Genomic DNA, 22,608 nt, shown 5'->3' with positions numbered 1-22,608 from the left:
AAAATCTACCACATATAATCTCATATTTTCCTCCTTATTTTATTATTATCGTTATCATATGGACAAGCAAAATAGATTTTTAAATGCGACATTACATATTTATGGGAAGTTATCGATTGAATTTTAACCAAACGATACCAACGTTGCGTTTTCAAGTCGATCACAATATCATAATACCATCAACTATCTATTTATTGTTGATTTCAATCTTATACATTATATTAATGTTATAAATCTATCCCTCAATCAATATTTTGATCGACTTTTCAATTTATCAATAGTGTTGTTATAAAAATATATTGACTTTCATTAAAAATTGGGACCCAAAATTATTAAGATTAGTGTGAATCCATATGATGATATCTAGTTTTGCTATACTCAGTAAATTAATGAATAACAACTACTTGAAAGAATGTTTATTTATAAATAAATTAGCAACTGTGGTAATATCTGTTTTATTATGCTGCTTTTGATAACTTAACAGGAAAAAAAGTCGATTATTTATTAGAGGTGTTCATCAAAACCGCCAAAACCGAACAACCCGATCATTCAAACCAAACCGCAATCTTTTTTAAACCGCTCTATTAAAACCCGATGAAGTTTTGATTTTAACCAACTCAAACCGTAATTGTTTCGGGTTGGTTTGGTTTTTTATAGTCGTGAGATTGAGTTGAACCAAACCAACCCGATAGTGTTAATTCTTTAATTTTTTTAAGATTGCAAATATTTTATATGTACTATTGTTAAAAAAATATCATTTTTTTTAATAATATTAGAATTAAATAAAAAATACCCAGTATTATATTTTATTATTTGTGACTACATGAGAATTTGGTAGTTAAAAATATGCGTAAAATTTTATTTTAGTATGTAAATTTTCTAAAGATAAATAAAATTTTGATTTTATTTGACAAAACTTTTTAGATATAATATACGTATATGATTTTCATTTGAGTTATAAAGTCATTTGTCGATAATTATAATCCGAAAAAATCAACCCAAATCAACCCGATTATTTTCGGGTTGCTTTGGTTTGGTTTTACATTAGTGGGCATCTTTAATACACTCATTTTTTTTAGAGATTTGTAAACAAATAGCCTAAATTTAGGGTGGAAGTTAAAATTTAGCCAAACTATCGGTTTGTTTTAAATAATAGCCAAAGATAATATGAAATCTCAATAATACCCTTTTCCTTCGTTGAATACCTCCAATCCCTAGCTAATCGCTCGCGATCAAGATAGGGCTCGAAAAACTCGATCAAGACCTTCGTCTGTCGCCGCTGCTTCTCCACCATCCGCCGGCCACCCAAGCCCGGCGTCTTCTCCGACAATCGCTCAAGGCCGTGTACGCGCGGTGGGTCCCGGAAGAGAGGATTCTGACGACCAACCTGTGGTCGGCGGAGCTGTCGAAACTGGCGGCCAACGCGTTCCTGGCGCAGAGGATCTCGTCGGTGAACGCGATGTCGGCGCTGTGCGAGGCCACGGGAGCCAACATCTCGGAGGTGGCGTACGCGGTGGGGACGGACTCGCGGATCGGGGGCAAGTTCCTGAACGCCAGCGTCGGCTTCGGGGGGGTCGTGCTTCCAGAAGGTGATCAAGATCAACGACTACCAGAAGAACCGGTTCGTGGCGTCGATGTTCAACACGGTGGCGAACAAGAAGATCGCGGTGCTGGGGTTCGCGTTCAAGAAGGATACGGGGGACACGCGCGAGACCCCGGCCATCGACGTGTGCAAGGGGTTGCTGGGGGACAAGGCGCAGGTGAGCATCTACGACCCGCAGGTGATGGAGGACCAGATCCAGCCCGACCTGGTGATGAACAAGTCCCGATCCGGCGGGACCCACCATCCGCCGCTTCGATTGCGAAATAGGAAAGAATGCACGCCAAGTGTTTGCGTAATTGTCGTGATCAGGAACAAGTTCGATTTCGAACATCGCTCGCCAAGAGTACGTGGCAGGGGTGGGGTCAAGATCATACAACGAGGTATAGGGACACGATTCACTGGCACGATCACGATGAAGATGACGTGGATCAGGTGGTGGTCCAGTCGAACGGAGATCTTGGTTAATATGATTTACTGTCGGATTGTCGGATTTACTGTCCTCGATTGTTCACGGAATTAATTAATAAATCGTATTTACTGTCCTAAATAAATACGATTAACTGTTATATCGTAATGTTGTGTATATCGTTCTAAATAAAATCGGACTTACTGTTATATTTACCGTAGAAACGAGTGATTTACTCAATGGTTAATATGATTTACTGTCCTCGATTGTTCACGGAATTAATTAGTAAATCGTATTTACTGTTAGATTAACTTGTCCTCATCTTTGATATTTTTCTTGTTAAATTAACTAAAAAATGTTATGGTTAATCGTATTTACTATTGTTCTTGTTACGGTAAATAAGATTTACTATTGTTCTTGTTACGGTAAATAAGATTGACTATTGTTCTTGTTACGGTAAATAAAATTTACTATTGTTCATGTTATGGTAAATAAGATTTACTTTTGTTCATGTTACGGTAAATAAGATTTACTTTTGTTCTTGTTACAGTAAATAAGATTTACTTTTGTTCTTGTTACGGTAAATACGATTTAGTTTTGTTCTTGTTACGGTAAATAAGATTTACTGTAGTTTTTGTTATTGTTAATTAGATTTACTAATTTTTTTGTTATGGACGATATTATTTACTATGATAATTAATAATATTAACCTAAGGGTAGTATTGGAATATTGGAATGTTGTCATGATAAATTGGCTATTTTCCTAAATATGTTAATAGTTGGGCTATAATTTTAAAGTAGGGGTGTTGTTTTGGCTAGTTGTTTAACCGCCCCTTTTTTTATGATGCGTGAAATGCCCAAATGAAAATTTAATAACTAAGTTTGATATACGAAGGGCCTAAAATTAAAAAAAGGGGAAGGGCGGCACAATTACCCTCACGAGGAGTACGCATATTAAACATATTTTATTATTATTCCAAAATCTTAAACTTGAGAAATACAACGACGAAAGTTTAATACCCTCTACTAATGAGAAATCTTTTTATTTATTTATTTAATGAAAATTAGAGTTTATTCATTGTAATTTGTGTTGAAATGCTTAATATACTGTAAAATTAGAGTAAATAAAAGAAATAATGAATAGAAAGATGATATTTGTTGATGTAAAAAAATAGATACAACAATTATCTCGACGATAATTAGTGCACTATAACAAATACAGGAAAACAGTGGATGTTTCCCGTTTAGTCACGACATTAGCCGCGACAAATGTCGTGATTGTTGCTCTGTTGCTGTTTAGAAATAGCCACGACATGTCGCGGTTATTGTTGCGACACGTGTACGCCGAACAAACTCAATCGATATATCGTTAGTTAAGAGTACTGCATTATTATCATATTAAAAAAATCTCAATACAAGAAGTGAATACAAATAATGGAGTGCTAAAAATATAGGTGAAAAGTTGAGATTGAGAGAATCTTAGATGCCATTCGATTATGTGAGAGAGTCGCTTATTTCGTTGAGTGTGGTTTGCAGCTTGTTCGTGAGTTGATCAGTTCTCACATCATAGACGGTTATTAAATAACTATTTGTGTTGTGTGTTGATTTAAGCGGTTACTAAGTTCGGTCTTTTGTGAGCGTTGAGTGATTATTTGTGCTTACATGGGCATTATAAATGCTTGTTTGACTAGTTTTAATCGATAATGTCTCCGATTTTTTCGGTTCTGTTAATTGCTCATCGGATCTTAACTTATGATTATGATAGTTTCTCATTTGTTGCCTACCTCAAACTTTCTCGTTCGGTAATATTAGTTGGTAGCTCGGTGTGTTCGATTCAAGTTCGTGAACATCTGATTTTTCCCCCATAACAATACTATTTCTCAAATTTTATTTTAACTCTCCAGAATTTCAGATCCCTGTCAACTTTTGCGTGTTTTTCTTTCATATAAACATCTATTTTGTCTATGTCACGCCAATTAATTATTTACACGTGATGAGGTGTCGTAATTCAATAAAAGAAATACAGTATCAATTATACAATTATAATTTTAATAATAATAATCATGCATACGACGAATGCTAGGTTCACGAATAGTAATTTAGGAGCAAACAGAAAATACTCAAGCATGTGACGAGAAATTAACACAAATCTAAGAAAAGTAAAAGAAAACTCAAATTAAATTTACCTATAGAAAAGAGATCCATTACAAAGCTTCCATCACCAAATCAACATGACTACAAACAAATTTACTCAATAAACTTTTACTCAGGACTCCAGAAACAGACTAGAGCCTATAAATTATTTTAATAAGTTTAATAGAATTCCTATTCTAAAGCCTTTTTAAGCCCGTTTTTTCCTAGTGATCGCGGCAGTTCCTTTTCCGGCGCCGGACGAAGCAGACTTGCCAGACTTCGAGAGCAAACCACGGAGCATCGCGAGGATAGCGACCCACAAGAACGGGTAGTACGTGTTCAGAAGCTTCTGTGATGCTCTTCCCGATCCAATCATCTCCGATAATATCGCCGACTGAAACACAAATGCAATGCTTAATTAATCAAGCGCATTGTCTTAATATCACTAATCACTATAAGAGAGAGAGAAAAAAACATCAATACCACAGAGGTGAGAACCGAGGCGCCATAGATCAAACATGTGGTGCGCAACCAGGGCTTGGAGGCGATAATGGCGTAGAGACCGAGGAGCGTGAGAGGCCATTGGAAGAGAAGCTCTAACCACACAAGTCCCACGTAAAAGTGAGGCTTTTCGGCGACGAGGTAGTCTTCGGACTCGCGCGCGTACCACTGCTTCAGATCCACCAACACCGTCGGAAACACGCCCTCCGGCACCAACGCCTGAGCTCCGATCGCCGGCAAGAAGATCGCCATCGCCAGGAAGAACACGAAGAGTATGAAGTCAACGATCTTGAGCAATACACCCATTTTTGTTTTACTTTTTTTGTTTCTTCCAAATCCACCTATCTGACCTTCATTTTATAGTGTAATAGAAACAGCATCTTGCAGGGACAAATGTATATTTTTATAGGAAATTCGGTGTCATAGCTAAATAGTAAATTAAGTCAATGTTTTTGTAAAACTTACAAAGTAGTCAAAATCTTAATAATGTTCAAATTATCAGGGGTAAATAATTTAAATACAATAATATATAACTTATAAGATAACTTAAATTAATTTTTTAAGCAATTAAAAGTTTGTGAATTGTTAAATAGTCAACATATCTTTCATTATCGGTAAATAGTATGCGGATTATATATTAATATTCGATCATTATATATTCGTGTAATACATAATTTGAGTATTTAAGTAAATTTTGTCATGTTAATAAAAACACATGGCTATTTACTTGTAATTAGTGAAACACGTGGCTAACCATTTTATTATGTTTATAAGGCTAATGTCTAGAGAACTAAACTTAAATACAACATAAGTAAAAATTAGCAGCACAAATAACATAATAATAAGTAAAAAAAAAAATCTAGTAAAACAACGAAATATAAAGAATACAAATCATATATAATAACGTAAAATATAATAATAGAGTGATAAACACCGGAAAAATCAATGGTTATGACATGACTATAGATTTTTTTTTATCATACGCCATCAAAATAACGGGAAAAAACAAAGGATATTAAGCACATAAATAAAAAGTCTAGAAAAACAATGAAACAATCTTTTAAAAAAAAAAAACCTACTAAAATTGGCCTTTAATTGTGCATCTTTAATAGCGTTTGTGGAAAAACAAAGTATGTCATTAAATTAGAATTTCTAATTCAAAAATTCTTTTTGTAGAAATAAGCATCATTTTTTTTTTCAGTCACCATAAAAAATTGAATGATGTCCAACCACACAGTGTAATTAATTTGATTACATTTCAAAGAATTAATGATATATTTGCCCTCCAACTAAGACGACTTTAACAACCGACTTCTGAAACTTTGATACAAAAACATGTGACATAAAAACATGAATAATATTTGCAATATCTGAGAAACTAATTAAATTTTGAATCTACATGATAAAATGGTTAGATTTCCGTCTTGAAATTCCAGTTCTAAATATGACATCGAGAAGCGTATAAAAAAATGAAAAAAAAAAAAAAAAAAAAAAAACCAAACATATTCAGTCTTTACTTCAAACAATGTCTATATGTTGGTATATCTGTACTTTCTTTAAAAATTGACGCAATCTTTTGTTTTTTTATGGGTAGTGGTTTTTAGCATTAATTAAGTAGGCATTCCGTCGAGCACTTGAACGGCATTCTTCACCACCCTGGCCGAGTGAATGATGGCTTGAGCTCGAGGCGATGGAGCACGGTGGGGATCCCTGGATACGACACATAAGGGCTAGGGTTGAATATGAAGATGCGGATGGAGTGAATCTTAGTGTGATGGTGATGAAGATGATGAGGTGAAGTTGATGATGGGAAAATATGAAAAGAAAAAAAAATGGTGGAGGCTGGGTATCCGGAAGAGAGTGCAGAGAAGAAAATGAGGAGGGTTCAATGTTTTATTTTATTTTTAAAATTAAATTTACCAAAATACCTTTTTCCCCCAACACGTGATCAACACGTGACCATTTTCAGTCGATTTTGACGATAATAGTAATAGAAGGATTTAAAGAAAATTGAGGTCTAAGCTGAAAAGGTGAAAAATGACAATTTTCAAAGTTTTAGGGTTTAGTTGTTAAAGTCGCCATAGTTGATGGAGTAAAAATGTTAAATAATTATATTTTGAAATCAAACACACGACTTCGCTTAGTTAATTCGCCCAAAAATGATTTTACACGTGGTTTTGGCAGAATTTTGATGGCATTTAGTGGAATGCCATTGAAACTCATTACATATTCTCAACCACATCTTGACATGTGGTTGGATTGGACAAAGTATTCATACCGTTTCTTTTATAGATACCATTAAAATTCTTCCAAAACTTTTCGGGCTTGAATCGAAGCAATTCCTTATGTGGTTTCGATATGTATATAAATTTGTAGTTTTCTTTATTCTTATAGGTATTTCATGAGCTAAAAGTGTTTGGAGAATGTGTTGGAAGAATTGTAAATAATAAGCTTTATTTACAAGTAAATGGATGATTTGTGGCTAATATTTGAGTGGGGTCCACTCATCGGAATTTGTTAATTCTTGCGTATTCTTATTCCTCGTTGCGTTGGGTATAAGATTGATTATTTATTTGCCAAAATCATTACTATAATGAATGAGAAATTGATGCTCAAAGTATGCTTAAAGAACACATTAGTCATGTGGAAATAAAGTGAATTGCAAAAGTCCCACATGGGTTGGGTAAGTGTGTTGTGGTAGTGTTTATATACCATCCTCTCTCTTTAGTGGTCAAGCAAGTGCAAGAGAGGAGAGTGTGTGTGGGTTATCTCTTAACCCCTCACGCGCGCACACACGCGCGCCGCCGCCGAGCCGAGCCGAGCCGAGCCCGGCCCGGCCCGGGTTTCGGGCTTCGGCCTTGGGCTTACCCTTAACTTTTTATTGCAAAGTTCACTTACGATTTCTTTTAATTCCATAACATAACTTATTCTGCATGGGATTAAAAATGTCTGCATGGGATAAATGCTTTACGTGCCTTTATTCTGGAGAATAAAGGAGACTTAATGGAGACGTTTTTGAGCGACTGCTTACGTTCCTAACTGACGTGCATTCACGTGTGGTTTAATTCTGGAGCATTAAGTGCCTGCCTTCAAGTGCTATTACTCTGGGCGTTTTCTTGTTCAAATTCGCTCAGGATTGTGGCTATAAAAGAAAGGCTTGGGTTCTCATTCGGACACAACCGAAAATACTCCTCTCTCCCTCTCTTTGAAATTGTTTTTGTTTTGTAGTCTGGTGATAGGTTCTGACGCTCTGGTTCTAGTTCGCCGAAGCCGAGTTCTGTGGTGCATTGCTCGTCTAGAAGTCGTTGTATCCTGGGAGGCTTTCGCTCACGAAATCCAGCACCCGTGGGAGGGCGATAAAAGCTTCAAGGAAACCGTCAAACGGGCCTCGACCTTTCCTTGTTTTTCCTGTTTCTGTTTCTGGTTTATTTTCTTTTTAATTTTCCTTGCATGTGTCTTGTATTTTTCTATCAATATTATTTTTAATATTGCTAACAGAATGAAGCAATTTTGGGATTATTTGAAGACTTTTCGAACGAGTTAGAGATGATCAAGAAACACGACGTCTTCTTTTGTATGTTTCGAGATTTTGAAATGAAGATTTTGGATGAATTATTTCCACCATTGGATAGAGCTTTCTCTTAGCTTTCCAACGCATGTTTATTTGCGGCATCGGAGACAGACCGCGCCCTGACACGACCATTAGCGCGCCGTAGTGTCCAAATATAATGTCTTCGTCAATTTCCCGATTTTAAAATATTTTTTACCCTAGAATATCATCTAACTGTCCAAATAGCTCGGAAAATCACCATAAACCATACATAAACGAAATAAAGCAGTGTCATTCTTCTTGAGAAGGAGGCTGTATAAAGATATGTGAATCCATGAAGGTAGAATGCTTAAATTTGATCGGTGATTAATATATGTCTGGATTGCTAACTAGATCAAAAATCACGTATGCATTCCAAAAAAGTGTAGGTTCACTTTGCTAGGAGCATTTAATTCAATTATTATGTACATAATCTGTAAAAAAAAAATTAACTAGATAGTCATACATGACATTTAAGGAGCCGTTGTGACCTATATCAAAATAACTGTAATGTTCACAATTTTAATTGATCTAAATCGTGAAGTGATCATGGACTTGAAGGTCATATCTCCATACTCTTTGATTCATTCATTAATAGCTAGATGATATCTAGATACTTATGTTTTGAGAATCTGGAATTTGATCGGTAGAGAAATGGATTTACATATACAAAATATAGCTATCTTGAAAGAGAGTAAAATCTACGCACCTAATAGTTAATTCATAATCGTTAGATTGCGCGCACTTTCATAATAATATTAGTGGAAATACTATTTTGCTAGGAGTTCAATAGAACTCAGGGTTGATAACTGACTCGAACGGAGAATAAAATACACCCTTCCTGCCATGAGTGAACCTTAGGGATTGATTTTACGCCTAATGGCTATGTCAATGGACACCCTGATAAAACTATGTAAATATAATTCTAATAACAATTTTAGGATTATAGTGGAATATCCATGGGATTTGATAAATCAAAAGATAGAGAGACTGATAAGTGCATTATTTCTTATCAATTTCCTATCATTTGCCACGATATTATTCGTTGTAATCATTATATAGTATTTGTAATTGAACTTTTTATGTTGTAAGTGAAATGTGTGATTAGGTGATTCCGGCAATTTTGGAGCTTTAATGTGACATTTTAGAAGAAAACAGATCACTAACGCCGAAAAATGAGCATAACAATTGTTGTAGAATGGTACAACAATCTTTCATTGCAGTACATGAGCTGAAACTGGCGATGTTCAGTGATTGTATTGATAAGTGAGACTCATTTACAGTTATCTTCACATGTTAAACGATAATCGAAGGTTGGTTTTAGTGTTTTTTTTAATATTATTTGGTATTTTTAAGTATATTTGCAAGTTTTCGAGTCAAAGAGAGCCTTTGGAGCTTCATAGAGATAAAAATGGGCGTTCGGGAGTTAAACGGGGACATTTTGGACTTCACAGAAGGCCGAAAAAGCAACTTTGGTGCTCGGCACATCGCGCCAAAGTGCAAAAAGAGTCAGAGTCTCACACGTTGGCCGCGATGCTCCGGATGCGACACACGTCATCATATTTCTTTACTGGCGCGGCACGCCTGTTGTGTGGTGCATCGCGCCTTCGTGAGTATTACACTGGCGTGGGGCTCCAGGCCAGGGGCGACGGGCCAACTCATTTTCCAGCTTATTTTTGTCTGTCTTTTGAACTAATCTTGGCCCTTTGATCACATCCAAAGGTAGAGAATGCTTCGAAAATGTACCCTAGAATTCTATATTATACTCTTAATGTGTTCATTATTCATACATTACACAATATCCCCATAGTTTAGAGCTAAGACCCTTTTTAGAGAGAGAAAGTCCGAGCTCTTGGAGTGAAGAAGAAGAAGAAGGAAGTTGACATCTCCTTCATCCTCATCATCAAAACTCCATTTGTTATTCTTTTTCCTTCCTCTTTTGCTCTATTTTCTAATCTTCAACTCCATTTCCTTTATTGTTCTTGTTTTATGCTTTGTCTTACTTTCTTTTGAGTTGAATCTTGGATTTAAAAATTCTTTTGATATTTGGATATTGAATAGGGTTGATTTGATTTTTGCAATTGATTTCCATGTCTCTTTATTATTTTGTTCTTTTGCTTTTACTTATTGTTCTTATGCTTTGCTTGATTAGAATAATGAGTAGCTAAATATCTAGGGGGCATGTTGTAGTTAGCAATTTGATGCTGGGTTGTTTATCACTTTATTATAGAGTTGAGCTTAATGTGGGTAAAAAAATGAAATTTACGGTATGTGAGTGTGTGTTATCTCGAATTAGAGTAGCTGACTAATTATTGAATCTTTGTGCAAGTTTTGAAACCGAGAGATAATAAACGAGGGAACTCTACCCATCCCATCACAAATCTACCTAGATCTATAGAAAGACTAGGGGTAGGTGTAGTCGGTTGAAATCTCTGGTGTATTGTAATTGGTTTTTAATAGGATCCAAGTCGAGATGTGTAAGTTCGTCAAACATTTATATCACTAAAGACTCGAGAGAAATTAGTGGATACCTTAGGGGAATTTAGACTACGTTTTCCCATTCTAACCCTTCTTACTTGCTCTCATAACCAACCAATTTATTGAGTTAACGAAGTCATGTTCCTTTCTTGTTCTATAAGTCTTTAGATCGTTTTGGGTAATCTAGCAACGTAGTCAATTTCAATCATGGTTTTAAGAATGTACCAAACGTTTGGTAAATTTTGTAATCTAGTCATTTATAGAAATAAACTATTAGAAAATATCGAAAATACCATTATGTAATATAAATCATAGAAACCAACTACTAGCAACGTTTCAGCCAGCCAAACTTATTGCATGTAAAATAAACGGAAATTAACCCAAGAAAACAACCATTGTTGACCAACATTTCGGTCTTCCAAAACTTATCGCGTGTAAAATAAACGGAAATTAACTTAAATTAACCCAAGAAAACTTATCTTACATTATGGATTATACGCATATTTAAATGTCATTTTCAAATCAACTAATTAAACTATAAAAAAAGGAGATAAAAGATTATGGACTATTAAAAGTTGACATGTATTCTTTTTTTTTAAAGGAAAAAGTTGACGTGTATTAATTGCATTAGTTTACCGATCAAAACGTTGGATACAAATTGATGTTAGCCGATTTTAATAGAGGATAATCTATTAATTTTCTAAATGAATAATAAAAAGCCATGTTATCAATTGTGGCTAGATTTGAAAGTTAGGTGAAACGTTGGCTAGAGTGCACTACCAACGTTTCAAGTGGCTTAATCCGACTAATTTTTCAATCGTTTTTATCGTTTGCTTGTTTCTTACTTTTGCACAAATTGAAAACTACCAAAACAAAAACCCCCATATTTTCTTATTTTTATAATTCAAAAAGAAAAGATAAAGCATTTACATCGAAACTTAATCAAGTCCTCATGTGATCGATAATTTGTTCTCATGCACGATACTAATTGACGACACGTACCCTTGCGTCGTGTGAGATTTTTCTAAGTTAAGAGAATCTCCCATCATGTACCATGTGGTACAACAATTATGTATCGTGGTAAAGGCTCATTAAAGCCCACTTTGACTTAATTTAGTCTCATTCGACATCAGGTGGATCTCAAGGCGGAGGCCGTTCGGATCAAGAAGGAATCGAAGATCGCGAAGATGATCGGCCGTTTATGAAGGAAGAAAGAAGTTATACATGGATCTAGGGGGACCGTGACGAACGTGCACAGAGCAACAACATTGTCAAGAAGACCTACATACAAGTGTTACAGTGATCTCATCTTATAGTTCATGTTATTAAGTTCAATATAAGGTATTATGATTGCTTTTTTCGTACTTAATAATTTAATTAGATTTTGATCTAAATTAGAATGAATAACATTTTCATGGTATTTGGAAGATTAGATCCATACAGATCATCAACATAGGGTATTTGGGTGAGTTGGACTCGGCTCAATATCAAATTAAAGATTTTGGAGCGGGTCTATAACTGATCTGATTCCTTACACAAACTGTGGTGAAAAATCTGGCGATGAAGAGAAGAGAGGCCAGTACAGAAAATTCTTGAATGAGTTTGGTAATTTATCTATCGAATTGGGTATCATTGAAGATGCAACAAATAGAAGCAGGTTGGCAAAGTTTTTGATGTTTGAGAGGAAAATTCATCTTGCAATTCATTTTTCATTCCATTATCCAAAATATACGTGCAAGGAGGTTCTAACAAATAATCTTTTACTCACATCACAAAGTCAAATGGAAAACTTACGTCATTGGACCAATACACACGAGAATAAAATAAGGAAAAATGACATTTATTCTAGATCACTGGTTATGAACTTGGGTACAATTGCGAAATCGGGAACATCGGTGGGGCTGTACAAAACCGAACCGAAAATCGGATAAAACCGATGTTCAAACCGAACCGAAACCGAAATTTGGAGCCACGTTAGCTAACCGAAATTCGGATTCGGATAACCGATCCGGTTTACAAAACTGGACCGGATATCGGATTTGATTTTGAGAAAATCTGGATATCGGTTATTTAACCGATTTTTTTTATAGAAAATAAATATATATTATAAAAAAGACTTGACCTAATTTTGAGACAGATGTTTTAAATTTATATAATTATTATTACCAGATGATGGTCAAGTTGTCATAGAAGAACAAACTTCTCATATATCAATTCCTACTACTACTACAACTTGATTATGTGATCTATAAAGGTAACATACAAATTCAATTGTTGTGTGATTTATTATGATCATTAGGGTTGTAATTTTAATTTTATATTATGATATTTACATGTGCAGGTAGTTGGAGACGAGTGTCCTTTTAGATTTTATTTTTTTACTCAGTTTTAGATTATGTATTGTCATTTTGGAGTTTTATAAGAGTCCTTTGTACTCGTTTTTTGAATTTTTACAAATCGGATTTGGATTTTAGAAACTGGATATCCATTTTATAAAGCTGGATATTAAACTGGATCTGAAATTTTACAAATTGGATAACCGAATATTAAAAATTGGATACTAGACTGAATACTGGATTTAAGAAACCAGATAACCGAATATTCGGATAACCGAATTTCGGCTTTAGACTAAATTAGACCGGATACTGAACCGAGTATTTAAAAATTGAAAATTCGGATTCGGATACTAAAAATGTCAAAAACCGAACCGAACCGATCCAATTTCACCCCTAGAATGAATATATACACAAGTTATAGTTGTGGTAATATCTTCATTTTTACCAAGAGCCTTGTTTATTTATTTTATGTATATCATTGTTGTAAAAATGCAGACAAGTGGAGATCTTAATCTCATTGGTTAAATTTGGAGTTGGTTTCTACTATGTTAACCTTCTTGCCGATTACGTTGAAGTTACTAGCAAACATAACAACGACAAGCAGTGAGTACTTTTTCACCGAACTTTTTCTTTGTAAATGAATCTTGTCATGAAAAGAATGAAGTTATTAACTTCGTTTACCGGTATGTATTGGGGGTCAAAGGCTGCCGATTCTTTTATATACTCTGAAGACACTTGGAATGAGCAACTAGCTATGTGGAACTGAGATTAAATTGTACCTTAGAGATGAAGTAAGTGGAAGAGATCGAAAACTAAAGGTGGGACAAAGCAATATTGATTGGTCCCTACGCTTTTTTCTTCTTGGTCTATAAGATTTATAGATCTTCTACGTGCTTTCTTGGCCGGCTTCCGAGGCTTCTGATCGTTGTTGAAGCTGCTGAGAGACAAGTTCTTTGAGCTTTTATATAATGTTTCACATTAGCAACATTGATTTATGTAGTACTGACTAGTTCTTTGATTCCGTGTAATAATAATATATGATGATGAAGAAGAAGATAATGTCTATATAATGTGACTGGGAATCATGAAAAGAGAGGAGTTTTAGGGGGTATGTTTTTTAAAAAATTATTAGTATATATATATATATATTTTTTTTATAAATATTTGTTATCGGTGAAAGTTGAATCCGCGACTTCAACTTTAGGGGCGGTGTGCACTTACTACTAGACCATGTTAGTTACTACAATTATTAATATACTGATATTTAGATAAGTTTGGTTGTAATATGATAGTCCTAGCACTAGTTTCGGTTTATTTGTTTGTGTGATACGTTGTATTATAAAAGAATTGAGCGAGGTACTTGTAATTAAAAATCTGATTTTTTGTTTAGTACGTTGTGATTTTAATTATTTAAAAATAAATAAATTTATGGTTGTGAGTGGTCCAATTAGTTCTTTGATTTGATGTCATATTAATGCATGAAGAGAAGGAGAAGTAAAGAAGAATGTTTATTTTTTTTAAAATTATGGACGCTATAGCTAACCAGTCAATAGTAAACTTGAATTTCATGGGTTTCGGATTTGACGGGAGATTCCTTAAAAACTGAAGCGGCGCCCCACGGAGATGGAGGTGACCGGAAGCAATGATTTCCTTCGCCTCGAACGTCCGGGGATTGGGTAATCCCGGGACGAGGGGGGCCCTTCGGTCTCACTCTCTTAAGTATAAGCCCGACTTAATCTTTTTGTCGGAAACTAAACTTAAGTGGAGTGCGGCCGAACGGGTTCGTTTGCTAGTTGGATATGATCATTGCTTTGCGGTTGAGTGTGTGGGTAAGAGTGGGGGGCTGATTCTTCTTTGGAGGGAGCCGGTCCATTTTGCGTTGTGTTCGTACTCGAGATTCCATATTGAACGGTGGGTCACTGACGAGGATGGGAAGTGTTCGAGGTTCTTGGGGCTTTACGGGGATCCGGTGGCATCGAAGAGAAAGTTCTCGTGGGAGCTTACCCGGCGGGTCTTTGACTCATTCAATGGGCCTTGGCTTGTTTGCGGTGATCTCAATGAGGTGGCAGACAATTCGGAGCTTAGTCACGGAAGAGTGAGAGAGGCGTACCTCCTCGATGCTTTTCGGCATTTGTTGGAGGATTGTGACCTTATCGACTTGGGTTTTGAGGGCGGGGAGTTCACTTGGCGACGTAGTTCCGACCCGGATAGTGTGGAGGAAAGACTCGACCGCTACCTTGTCAACCCGGATTGGCGGCTACAATACCCGAATGCCAAGGTACTCCATATTGAGTATTGGTGTTCGGATCACCGGCCGATCATCCTCTCCTCTTGTGGGAGGATCTTTTCGACAACCCCAAGGATAACACGATATTTTTTCTTTGAGGAAGCGTGGTGTAGAGAAGAGGAGTGTGGAAATAGGATTCGGCGGGCTTGGGAGTCTTGCGGTGGGGTCGGCATCTCGGGCCTCCGGGAGTCCCTTCGGAAGTTTGCTGCAAGCCTCGGTGAGTGGGGGCGGGCTGAAAGAGCAGGTTTGAAGAGGAGGATCGAGAAACAAAAGGAAGTGGTCCGGAGGGCGGGTATGCTAGGCTTGGGGCTGACCGTGGAGATTTGGGCCAGGAACAACGTCAACTCGATGTTCTTGTTGAGAAGGACGAGTGTTATGGTGCCAAAGGAGTAGATTGGACTGGATGAAGTGCGGGGATAAAAACACCACCCTCTTCCACCGGAGGGCCTCGGCGAGAAAGAAAAAGAACCAAATCCGCTTCCTTATCGACCAATCCGGTGTTAGACGAGGGGGAAAAAAGGACATTGAAGAGACCGTGTCTACCTATTTCCGAGAGATCTTCAAGTCCTCTAATCCGGCTCCGAGTAACATAGAGAAGGTGGTGAGTGGGGTGTCGGTGAGAGTTAGCCCCGACATGAACCTCAAGCTTCTCCGACCTTTTGAAGAGGATGACGTTGAGAAGTCTTCGCTATGGGGGCCATCAAAGCCCCGGGTAGCGACGGGTTTCCTGCGATCTTCTACCGAAAAAATTGGGAGGTGGTAGGAGAGCGAGTGACGAGCGTTTGTTTGGGCATCCTCAACAATGGCGACCCGGTGACGGAGATAAATGACACCGTGATCACCTTAATTCCCAAAGTCAACAATCCCGATAAGGTTAGTGAATTCCGACCCATTAGCCTTTGTAATGTGATTTACAAGGTGGTTTCGCGGTGTCTTGTGGCGAGGCTTAGGGCAATCATGGAAGGAGTAATCTCGGAGAACCAAAGAGCCTTCGTGGGTGGACGCCAAATTTTCGACAATATCATGGTTTGCTTCGAGGGATTTGATACTATGAAGAAGGGAATGTTCAAGAACGGGGGCTTTGCGGCACTCAAAATCGATATGGCCAAAGCCTACGACCGGGTTGAGTGGAGTTTCATCGAAGCCATGATGTTGAGGTTGGGGTTTGCCGAGGAGTGGGTGGAGAAGGTCATGCGGTGCGTCACTTCGGTTAGCTACTCCTTCAACATAAACGGTGAGACTCGAGGAAAGGTGGTACCGGAGAGGGGGCTGCGACAAGGGGACCCACTTTCACCATTTCTTTTCCTTATTTGTGCGGAGGGACTTTCGACCCTCCTTACGGAGGGGGAAAGAACGGGTGCCATCACCGGAATTCGCTTTGGCGGGGGGGGGAGCTTCGAGTCTCGCGCTTGCTTTTTGCCGACGATAGCCTCATCTTTTTCCGTGCTTGTGCAGAAGAAGGTGAGGCTATTAAGAGCTGCCTTGAGACGTACGCCGCGGCTTCCGGTCAACTTGTGAACTTCTCCAAGTCCGATATTAGCTTTGGTTGTGACGTGGCGGCTGAAACCAAGAGTGATATTGCGACCACGCTCGGAGTCTCCATAACGGAATGCCACCTACGATACTTAGGGCTGCCCACGCTCACCGGGAAGAAGAAAGTGGAAGTCTTCGCTTTTATTAGAGAACAAGTTCAGTCTAAACTTCGGGCTTGGAGAGGCATTTGGTTTTCGTAAGCGGAGCGGGAGGTTCTTATTAAATCGGTGCTACAAGCGATCCCAAGTTACGCAGCGAGTTGCTTCCGACTCCCCAAAACACTCATCGCCGCGATTCATAAAGCGGTGGCCAAGTTTTGGTGGGGTAATAGCGGGGACGAGCGAAAGATTCATTGGTGTAAATGGGAGGAGCTAACCAAGCATAAGAACGAAGGAGGCCTCGACTTTCGCGACTTGGAAAAATTCAACCAAGCCCTTGTAGCGAAGAGTGTTTGGCGTCTTATCCGGAGACCGGGCAGCCTTATTGAAAGGGTTTTTCGAGAGTGTTATTACCCGGGTGGCGACATTCTCGGAGCCTCGTGTCCTTCCTACGGCTCAAACCTTTGGCGAGGCTTGGTATGGGGCAAAGACGTGATTATCAAGGGGTCGAGATGGAGAGTGAGAGATGGGGAATCGGTCCTTGTGGCTACGGATAAATGGATTCCCCGGAATCGGGACTTCTTGCTTATTGACCCACCTTTTATACCCGACGACATGCGTGTGGCGGAACTCAAAAACCATAACGGTGAGTGGAATAAAACCTTGGTCCGAGCGATGTTCGGGAAAGAGGATGCCGATGCTATTCTTGCTATCCCCTCCAGTCGCGGAGGGGCAACCGATGTTCTTCGATGACACTTCTCCGACAACGGGGAGTACACGGTTAAGAGCGGCTATTGGCAAGCTTGTAATGCCTTGCCGAGACCGAGCTCCTCCTCGCCCTCGTCCTCGTCTAAGTGGTGGGACTATCTTTGGAAGCTATCGATTCCCCAAAAAATTAAGCTCTTTATTTGGAGAGTGTGTAAAGGGTGGATTCCGGCGAAAACAATCCTCCACCGCCGAAAGATCACCGAAGAATATCGCTGCCCTATTTGCCTCGGAGCTCCGGAGACGATCATTCATGCCTTATGGGAGTGTAGGTGGGTCAAAAAAGTGTGGGCTCTCACTAGCTTCGAAGATATCATAAAAACTTACCAAGGGGAGGACGTGGTGGGAACCTTTTCCAACATCTTGGAAGACGTCAAGGTTAGTAATTTTGAATTCCTTATGGTTTTGGTGTGGGAGATTTGGAATCATAGGAACAAAATAACCTTCGGGAATGCGAAATGGTCCCCCGAAGCGCTTGTGGAATGGGCCGTGGGCTATCTTGACGATTATAGGAATGCTAACAAAGGCCGGTGCCATGGAAGCTGCAAATGGGCGATTACGTCGTGGCCTCCCCCGAAACCCGGTATGCACGCGATTAGTGTTGACACGGCGATTGACGTCACAAGGGGCCGCTACGGTATCGGCTGCGTAATTAGAGACTACCGGGGTAGGGTGGTGGCCTCGGAGGTCTCGGTTAGTCATTGTGGGCTCTCGCCGGTGCTTGCAGAGGCAGCGGCTATTCGGCATGGACTTGTTTATGCGGGTGATTTGCGACTCGAGAGGATGGTGGTCCAATCCGATTGCCTTCAAGTTGTGAAGGCTCTTGAGAAGGGAGACCCTCCACCGACGGAGCTTGGTACGATTTTAGAAGACATCAAGGTGAACTCATCTTCTTTTGTTGAGACTAGTTTTATCTTTATTCCTCGCTCTTGTAATGGTGTTGCTCATAACTTGGCCAAATATGCTCTTGATATTGATTCGTAGGCTCGGTGGTCGGGGATTGTCCCGTCTTGCGTCGTCCGTGGTGTCCATAATGATTGTGTCAATTTGTAACCACAGTATTCCTCCGCCATACGTGAGGGTTTTAATTTAATCCCCGTGGTCCCGCCCACGTTTTATCAACAACAAAAAAATAGTAAACTTGAATTTTGCTAAATAGTTATGGTTTTGTTAATAATGTAAAATAGCTATTAACATATTAAATATCCAAAATATCCTTCATTAAATATTTCATAATTAAAATAAAAATAAGACATTAAATGAGCTTATCATAATCACATTTAATGACACTTTTTATCTCTTACTCTCTACATATCTCTCTCCCATAAGACCACATTGACATAGCTAAATCTCCAGACAGATCTTCGACGCCAAGAACACAACTGATGAGCCGGACTAAAAGTTTGGTAGTACTGTTAATATCTGTAAATTTTAGTAAGTACTAGTTAATTTTAGTAAATAACATATATTATGTGTCAAATTAACTTAAATAAACAAATTACGGGTTACGAAAAAAGGAGATCTCATATTCAACAAAATAATGTATCAAATTAACCAAAATAAACAGTAAAATAACGTTATGTGTCAAATTAACCAAAATAAACAAATGACGAATTACGAAAAAAAAGGAAAACTCAAATTCAACAAAATAAATACAAATAAATATAAATATAACAAAATTAACACAAATTTAATATATTTATCGTCATTAACACAAATAAACAAAAAATATAATAAGTAAGAACATTTTTCCAAAGAAAAGATTACTATATCAAAGAATTCAAATATTTAGAATAGCTCTTAGCCAAGAAAAAGAAAGTCTACCTGACAATGATTGATTTAGCTCGGCTCGGTCATGTCAAACGAAACTCTAATCACTAGCTACCTAGCTAGGAGTCCGGGGCGTAGGACATCACATGCAAAGATACCCATTGCGAAAGAAGATATTTTTACTTTAAAATCAACGACCACTCTGTAGGTTCTTACTATCAGATGCTCTGGACGGTGTGGGTATCGAGACCTGGTAAATTGGGGGCGAGCTAGCTTTATTTTGCACTCTCTGGATAACCCCATTCGTTTGGTCTTGCTTATTCACTTTTTTTCTTTTTAAAGCGAAGCTCAAAGCAACAGCGCCCAACGAAGCCTCCAACGACAAGTTTGCCGAACTCCGAACTGGTCGCTGCGACTGGCCTTCCTTCAAGTCATCCCGATTTTTCACAGCAGGTCTTTGGCCGAGGTCGAACCAGATCTGACCCTCTCAATTTGGTAAGTGCTTCCGACATAAAAATAATAAGAATTTATATAACATATTTGTGTATCGTATTTATTTGTATTTATGTGGATATCAAGAATTCGTCGTAATAATCGAAACAAAGCTTAAATATATCGAAAATAATAACAATAAATAAAGAAGAACAAATTGAATGATTGTATTCCAAGCTGATCGAACTTAGTACAAATGAGGTCGAGCTCGACGAACTGAGAAGTGACGAGCTCAACAAAGCTTGAGTACAAAATCAAAGTAAAATAACAGAGTGAAATTATAAGAATCACGTGGTCACATAGTACCTAATCTTTGTCTATTTATAGCTGAGATATTGTTGCTGTTCTGTCGATGATATGGTGGACACGTGGTCGGTCTGGATGACTCCAAGGTGTCACATGTGTGCTGAGTTGAATTGGAGTGGCAAGAAGATAAGTTGGAGACCGCTTCTTCCGAACTGACAGCGTGATGGTTCAGACTTGGTCTTGGCGGAGAGCTGATCCAGTGTTAGCGGACCGGGCTTGTGCATGTGACGAACTGGGCTTGGAGTCGGGCTGATTCTACCTGCCGAACTCTAGCTTTTTGGGCTTGGACCCAACTGAATATATTATGTAGTGAAGTCGATTCCTTCACCCACAGTATTCCTGACATATTAGATGTTATCGTACATATAATCATGATCAATTCTATGACATTGTTTTAGTCTTAAAGGAGGTTTAGAGCAAGCTATTAGAAATTCGCTGAGCCTTTTCTTCTTTCTCTTGGACAAAGTTGTCCGGTGGATTTGATTAACGTCCACCGATTCGCTCAGTGGGTAAAGGATAAATATGCAATGTCTATGTAAATCACTTTTGACTATTACGTCTTCATTTGAAGATTCATGTTTTTCATTTTATAATTTTGAATGTTTCATCTGGCTTCATAGTTGTGATGATTACCGCTAATAGTCTGAAAGAAATAAATATGTATAGACTGATTTATAAAATTATTTTACTAACATTTTTCTTAAATAATAATAATAAAATTGTAAAAAGTCTAAAGATATATTTTAAATAAACATTCAAGTATATTTTTTTACCATGCATCTAGATATACAAAAAATAAAAGACCGGCTAGGTATCTAGCCCAAATTAGCCACCTCTTTTAAAATTTTAGGCCAACTATCTCTTAAATTAGGTAACTAGCTCAATCCAGTACCAAATAATATTATATTCCTATCTTACCTCTCATCAAATACACACCAAAATTTTCGCCTCCGACTCCGAATCCTTCAATCCTCCGATATTGCCTCCGAACTCTCCGTCGATTTCGAATCCTTCAATCCTCCTATATTGCCTCCGACCTCCTTTTTCGCCACCAGTTTTCTGATTTCGCCACTTCCGAAGCCGATGAAGACGTCTTCGTTCTCAGACTTGAAAAAAATGATAAGTAAATATTATTTCCAATTCGATTAACCCATAGAACACCATAATCGAAACTTTAGTCCGCATCTCCGATCAATTCTCTGTTAGATTAACTAAAAAATATGGTAAATATTATTTCCAATTTAATTAACCCATAGAACACCATAACTGAAACTCTGAAACTTTAATGGTAAATATATTTACAGTCCGCTCATTCGATAGTAAATATTATTTACCATTCGAAAAAGCAAAATACTTGTCTCCGATTTGGCGAACGATTCCATGATTCAAATCCGATGGTGAATAACTGGGAAAAAAAATTTGGAATTAACAAACAAATAAGAACGAAGTTTTATGAAACCAAAGAACCTAAACACCTTCACTAGACAAACAAAAACTAAGAAGGATTAAATGGCTAACGTAGACAAACATATAATATAAGCACAATAGAAGAACATCTACGAAATTGAAATTCCTAAACATCTATTCCAAATGAGTCATCGAATATCCTGGTTGCAAATCGCAGGATAATTTTAATGGTAAATAATATTTACAGTCCGGCCATTCGATAGTAAATATTATTTACCATTCGAAAAAGCAAAAGACTTGTCTCCGATTTAGCGAACGATTCCATGATTCAAATCCGATGATGAATAACTGGAAAAAATTTGGAATTAACAAACAAATAAGAACGAAATTAATGAAACCAAGAGCAATTTTGGAAGTATGAGAAATATGGGCTATTTCCCTAAATAAATGGATAGTTGAGCTATAATTTAAAAATCTCCTTTATAAGTAGGCTAGTTGTTTATAAATCTCTAAGAACCCATAGTTCAAACATAAAAAAGAAAAAAAATTAATACAATTTTAAATAAATATTAAACTATAGATAAATATTAAATCAAACACAAGCGCAGCTCCAAAACTAGTATAATTAAATTTTTTTTAAAAGAACCATGTTTCAAAATTGAAACTTCTCCGTTCTCTTCTACATGTTCTACCCACAAATAATTCTCTCTCTTTTTTTTCACTCTTCTTTTTCCCCCTCTACTTATGCAGTTAGAAAAATATCGGATTATATATATATATATATATATATATATATATATATATATATATATATATAACACAGTAAGAACGTACAGTTTATCAATTACCAATACATTCCCAAAACTAAAGCCATGGACCTACATTTTATCAATTTCATTGTTGT

The 22,608-nt window shown here is 37.5% G+C and overlaps 3 protein-coding genes and 1 pseudogene across 3 annotated transcripts; 3 read left to right on the top strand and 1 right to left on the bottom strand.

Moving 5' to 3' along the window:
- Positions 1-356: 356 nt before the first annotated feature.
- LOC149407648 (UDP-glucose 6-dehydrogenase 1-like) lies at positions 357-3,382 on the top strand (annotated as a pseudogene).
- A 787-nt stretch (positions 3,383-4,169) lies between these two features.
- LOC149407647 (uncharacterized) lies at positions 4,170-5,028 on the bottom strand. Its single transcript, XM_089626970.1, has 2 exons — positions 4,626-5,028; positions 4,170-4,536 (listed from the first exon to the last, which is right to left on the bottom strand). Exons 1-2 carry the CDS (start codon positions 4,947-4,949, stop codon positions 4,351-4,353), a joined length of 510 nt encoding a protein of 169 aa, XP_089483096.1. The 5' UTR covers positions 4,950-5,028; the 3' UTR covers positions 4,170-4,350.
- A 9,660-nt stretch (positions 5,029-14,688) lies between these two features.
- Positions 14,689-15,726, top strand: LOC149407646 (uncharacterized). Its single transcript, XM_089621224.1, has one exon. It carries the CDS (start codon positions 14,689-14,691, stop codon positions 15,724-15,726), a length of 1,038 nt encoding a protein of 345 aa, XP_089477350.1.
- A 10-nt stretch (positions 15,727-15,736) lies between these two features.
- On the top strand, positions 15,737-20,780 carry LOC149407645 (uncharacterized). Its single transcript, XM_089621211.1, has 11 exons — positions 15,737-16,055; positions 16,097-16,206; positions 16,252-16,567; positions 16,789-17,049; positions 17,122-17,610; positions 17,890-18,608; positions 18,714-18,778; positions 19,708-19,752; positions 19,847-19,994; positions 20,319-20,383; positions 20,696-20,780. Exons 1-11 carry the CDS (start codon positions 15,737-15,739, stop codon positions 20,778-20,780), a joined length of 2,622 nt encoding a protein of 873 aa, XP_089477337.1.
- Positions 20,781-22,608: the final 1,828 nt, after the last annotated feature.

This window comes from Urtica dioica, chromosome 1, assembly GCF_054948205.1.
Source record: "Urtica dioica subsp. dioica isolate 48M chromosome 1, U.dioica_male_clone48M_v1_H2, whole genome shotgun sequence".
Lineage (NCBI taxonomy): Eukaryota > Viridiplantae > Streptophyta > Magnoliopsida > Rosales > Urticaceae > Urtica > Urtica dioica.
The sequence above is the reverse complement of the archived record's forward strand: the minus strand, read 5'-3'. Positions and strand labels throughout refer to the sequence as shown.

Excerpts from the sequence above, each read along its gene's own strand:
- LOC149407647 (XM_089626970.1), bottom strand. The coding sequence starts at position 4,949 with ATGGGTGTATTGCTCAAGATCGTTGACTTCATACTCTTCGTGTTCTTC. Across the intron at positions 4,537-4,625 it reads CCTCGGTTCTCACCTCTGTG|TCGGCGATATTATCGGAGAT; the intron begins GTATTGATGTTT and ends TTTGTGTTTCAG.
- LOC149407646 (XM_089621224.1), top strand. The coding sequence starts at position 14,689 with ATGATTTCCTTCGCCTCGAACGTCCGGGGATTGGGTAATCCCGGGACG.
- LOC149407645 (XM_089621211.1), top strand. The coding sequence starts at position 15,737 with ATGAAGTGCGGGGATAAAAACACCACCCTCTTCCACCGGAGGGCCTCG. Across the intron at positions 16,056-16,096 it reads AAAGCCCCGGGTAGCGACGG|GAGAGCGAGTGACGAGCGTT; the intron begins GTTTCCTGCGAT and ends GGGAGGTGGTAG. Across the intron at positions 18,779-19,707 it reads CATAATGATTGTGTCAATTT|GTTCTTACTATCAGATGCTC; the intron begins GTAACCACAGTA and ends ACCACTCTGTAG.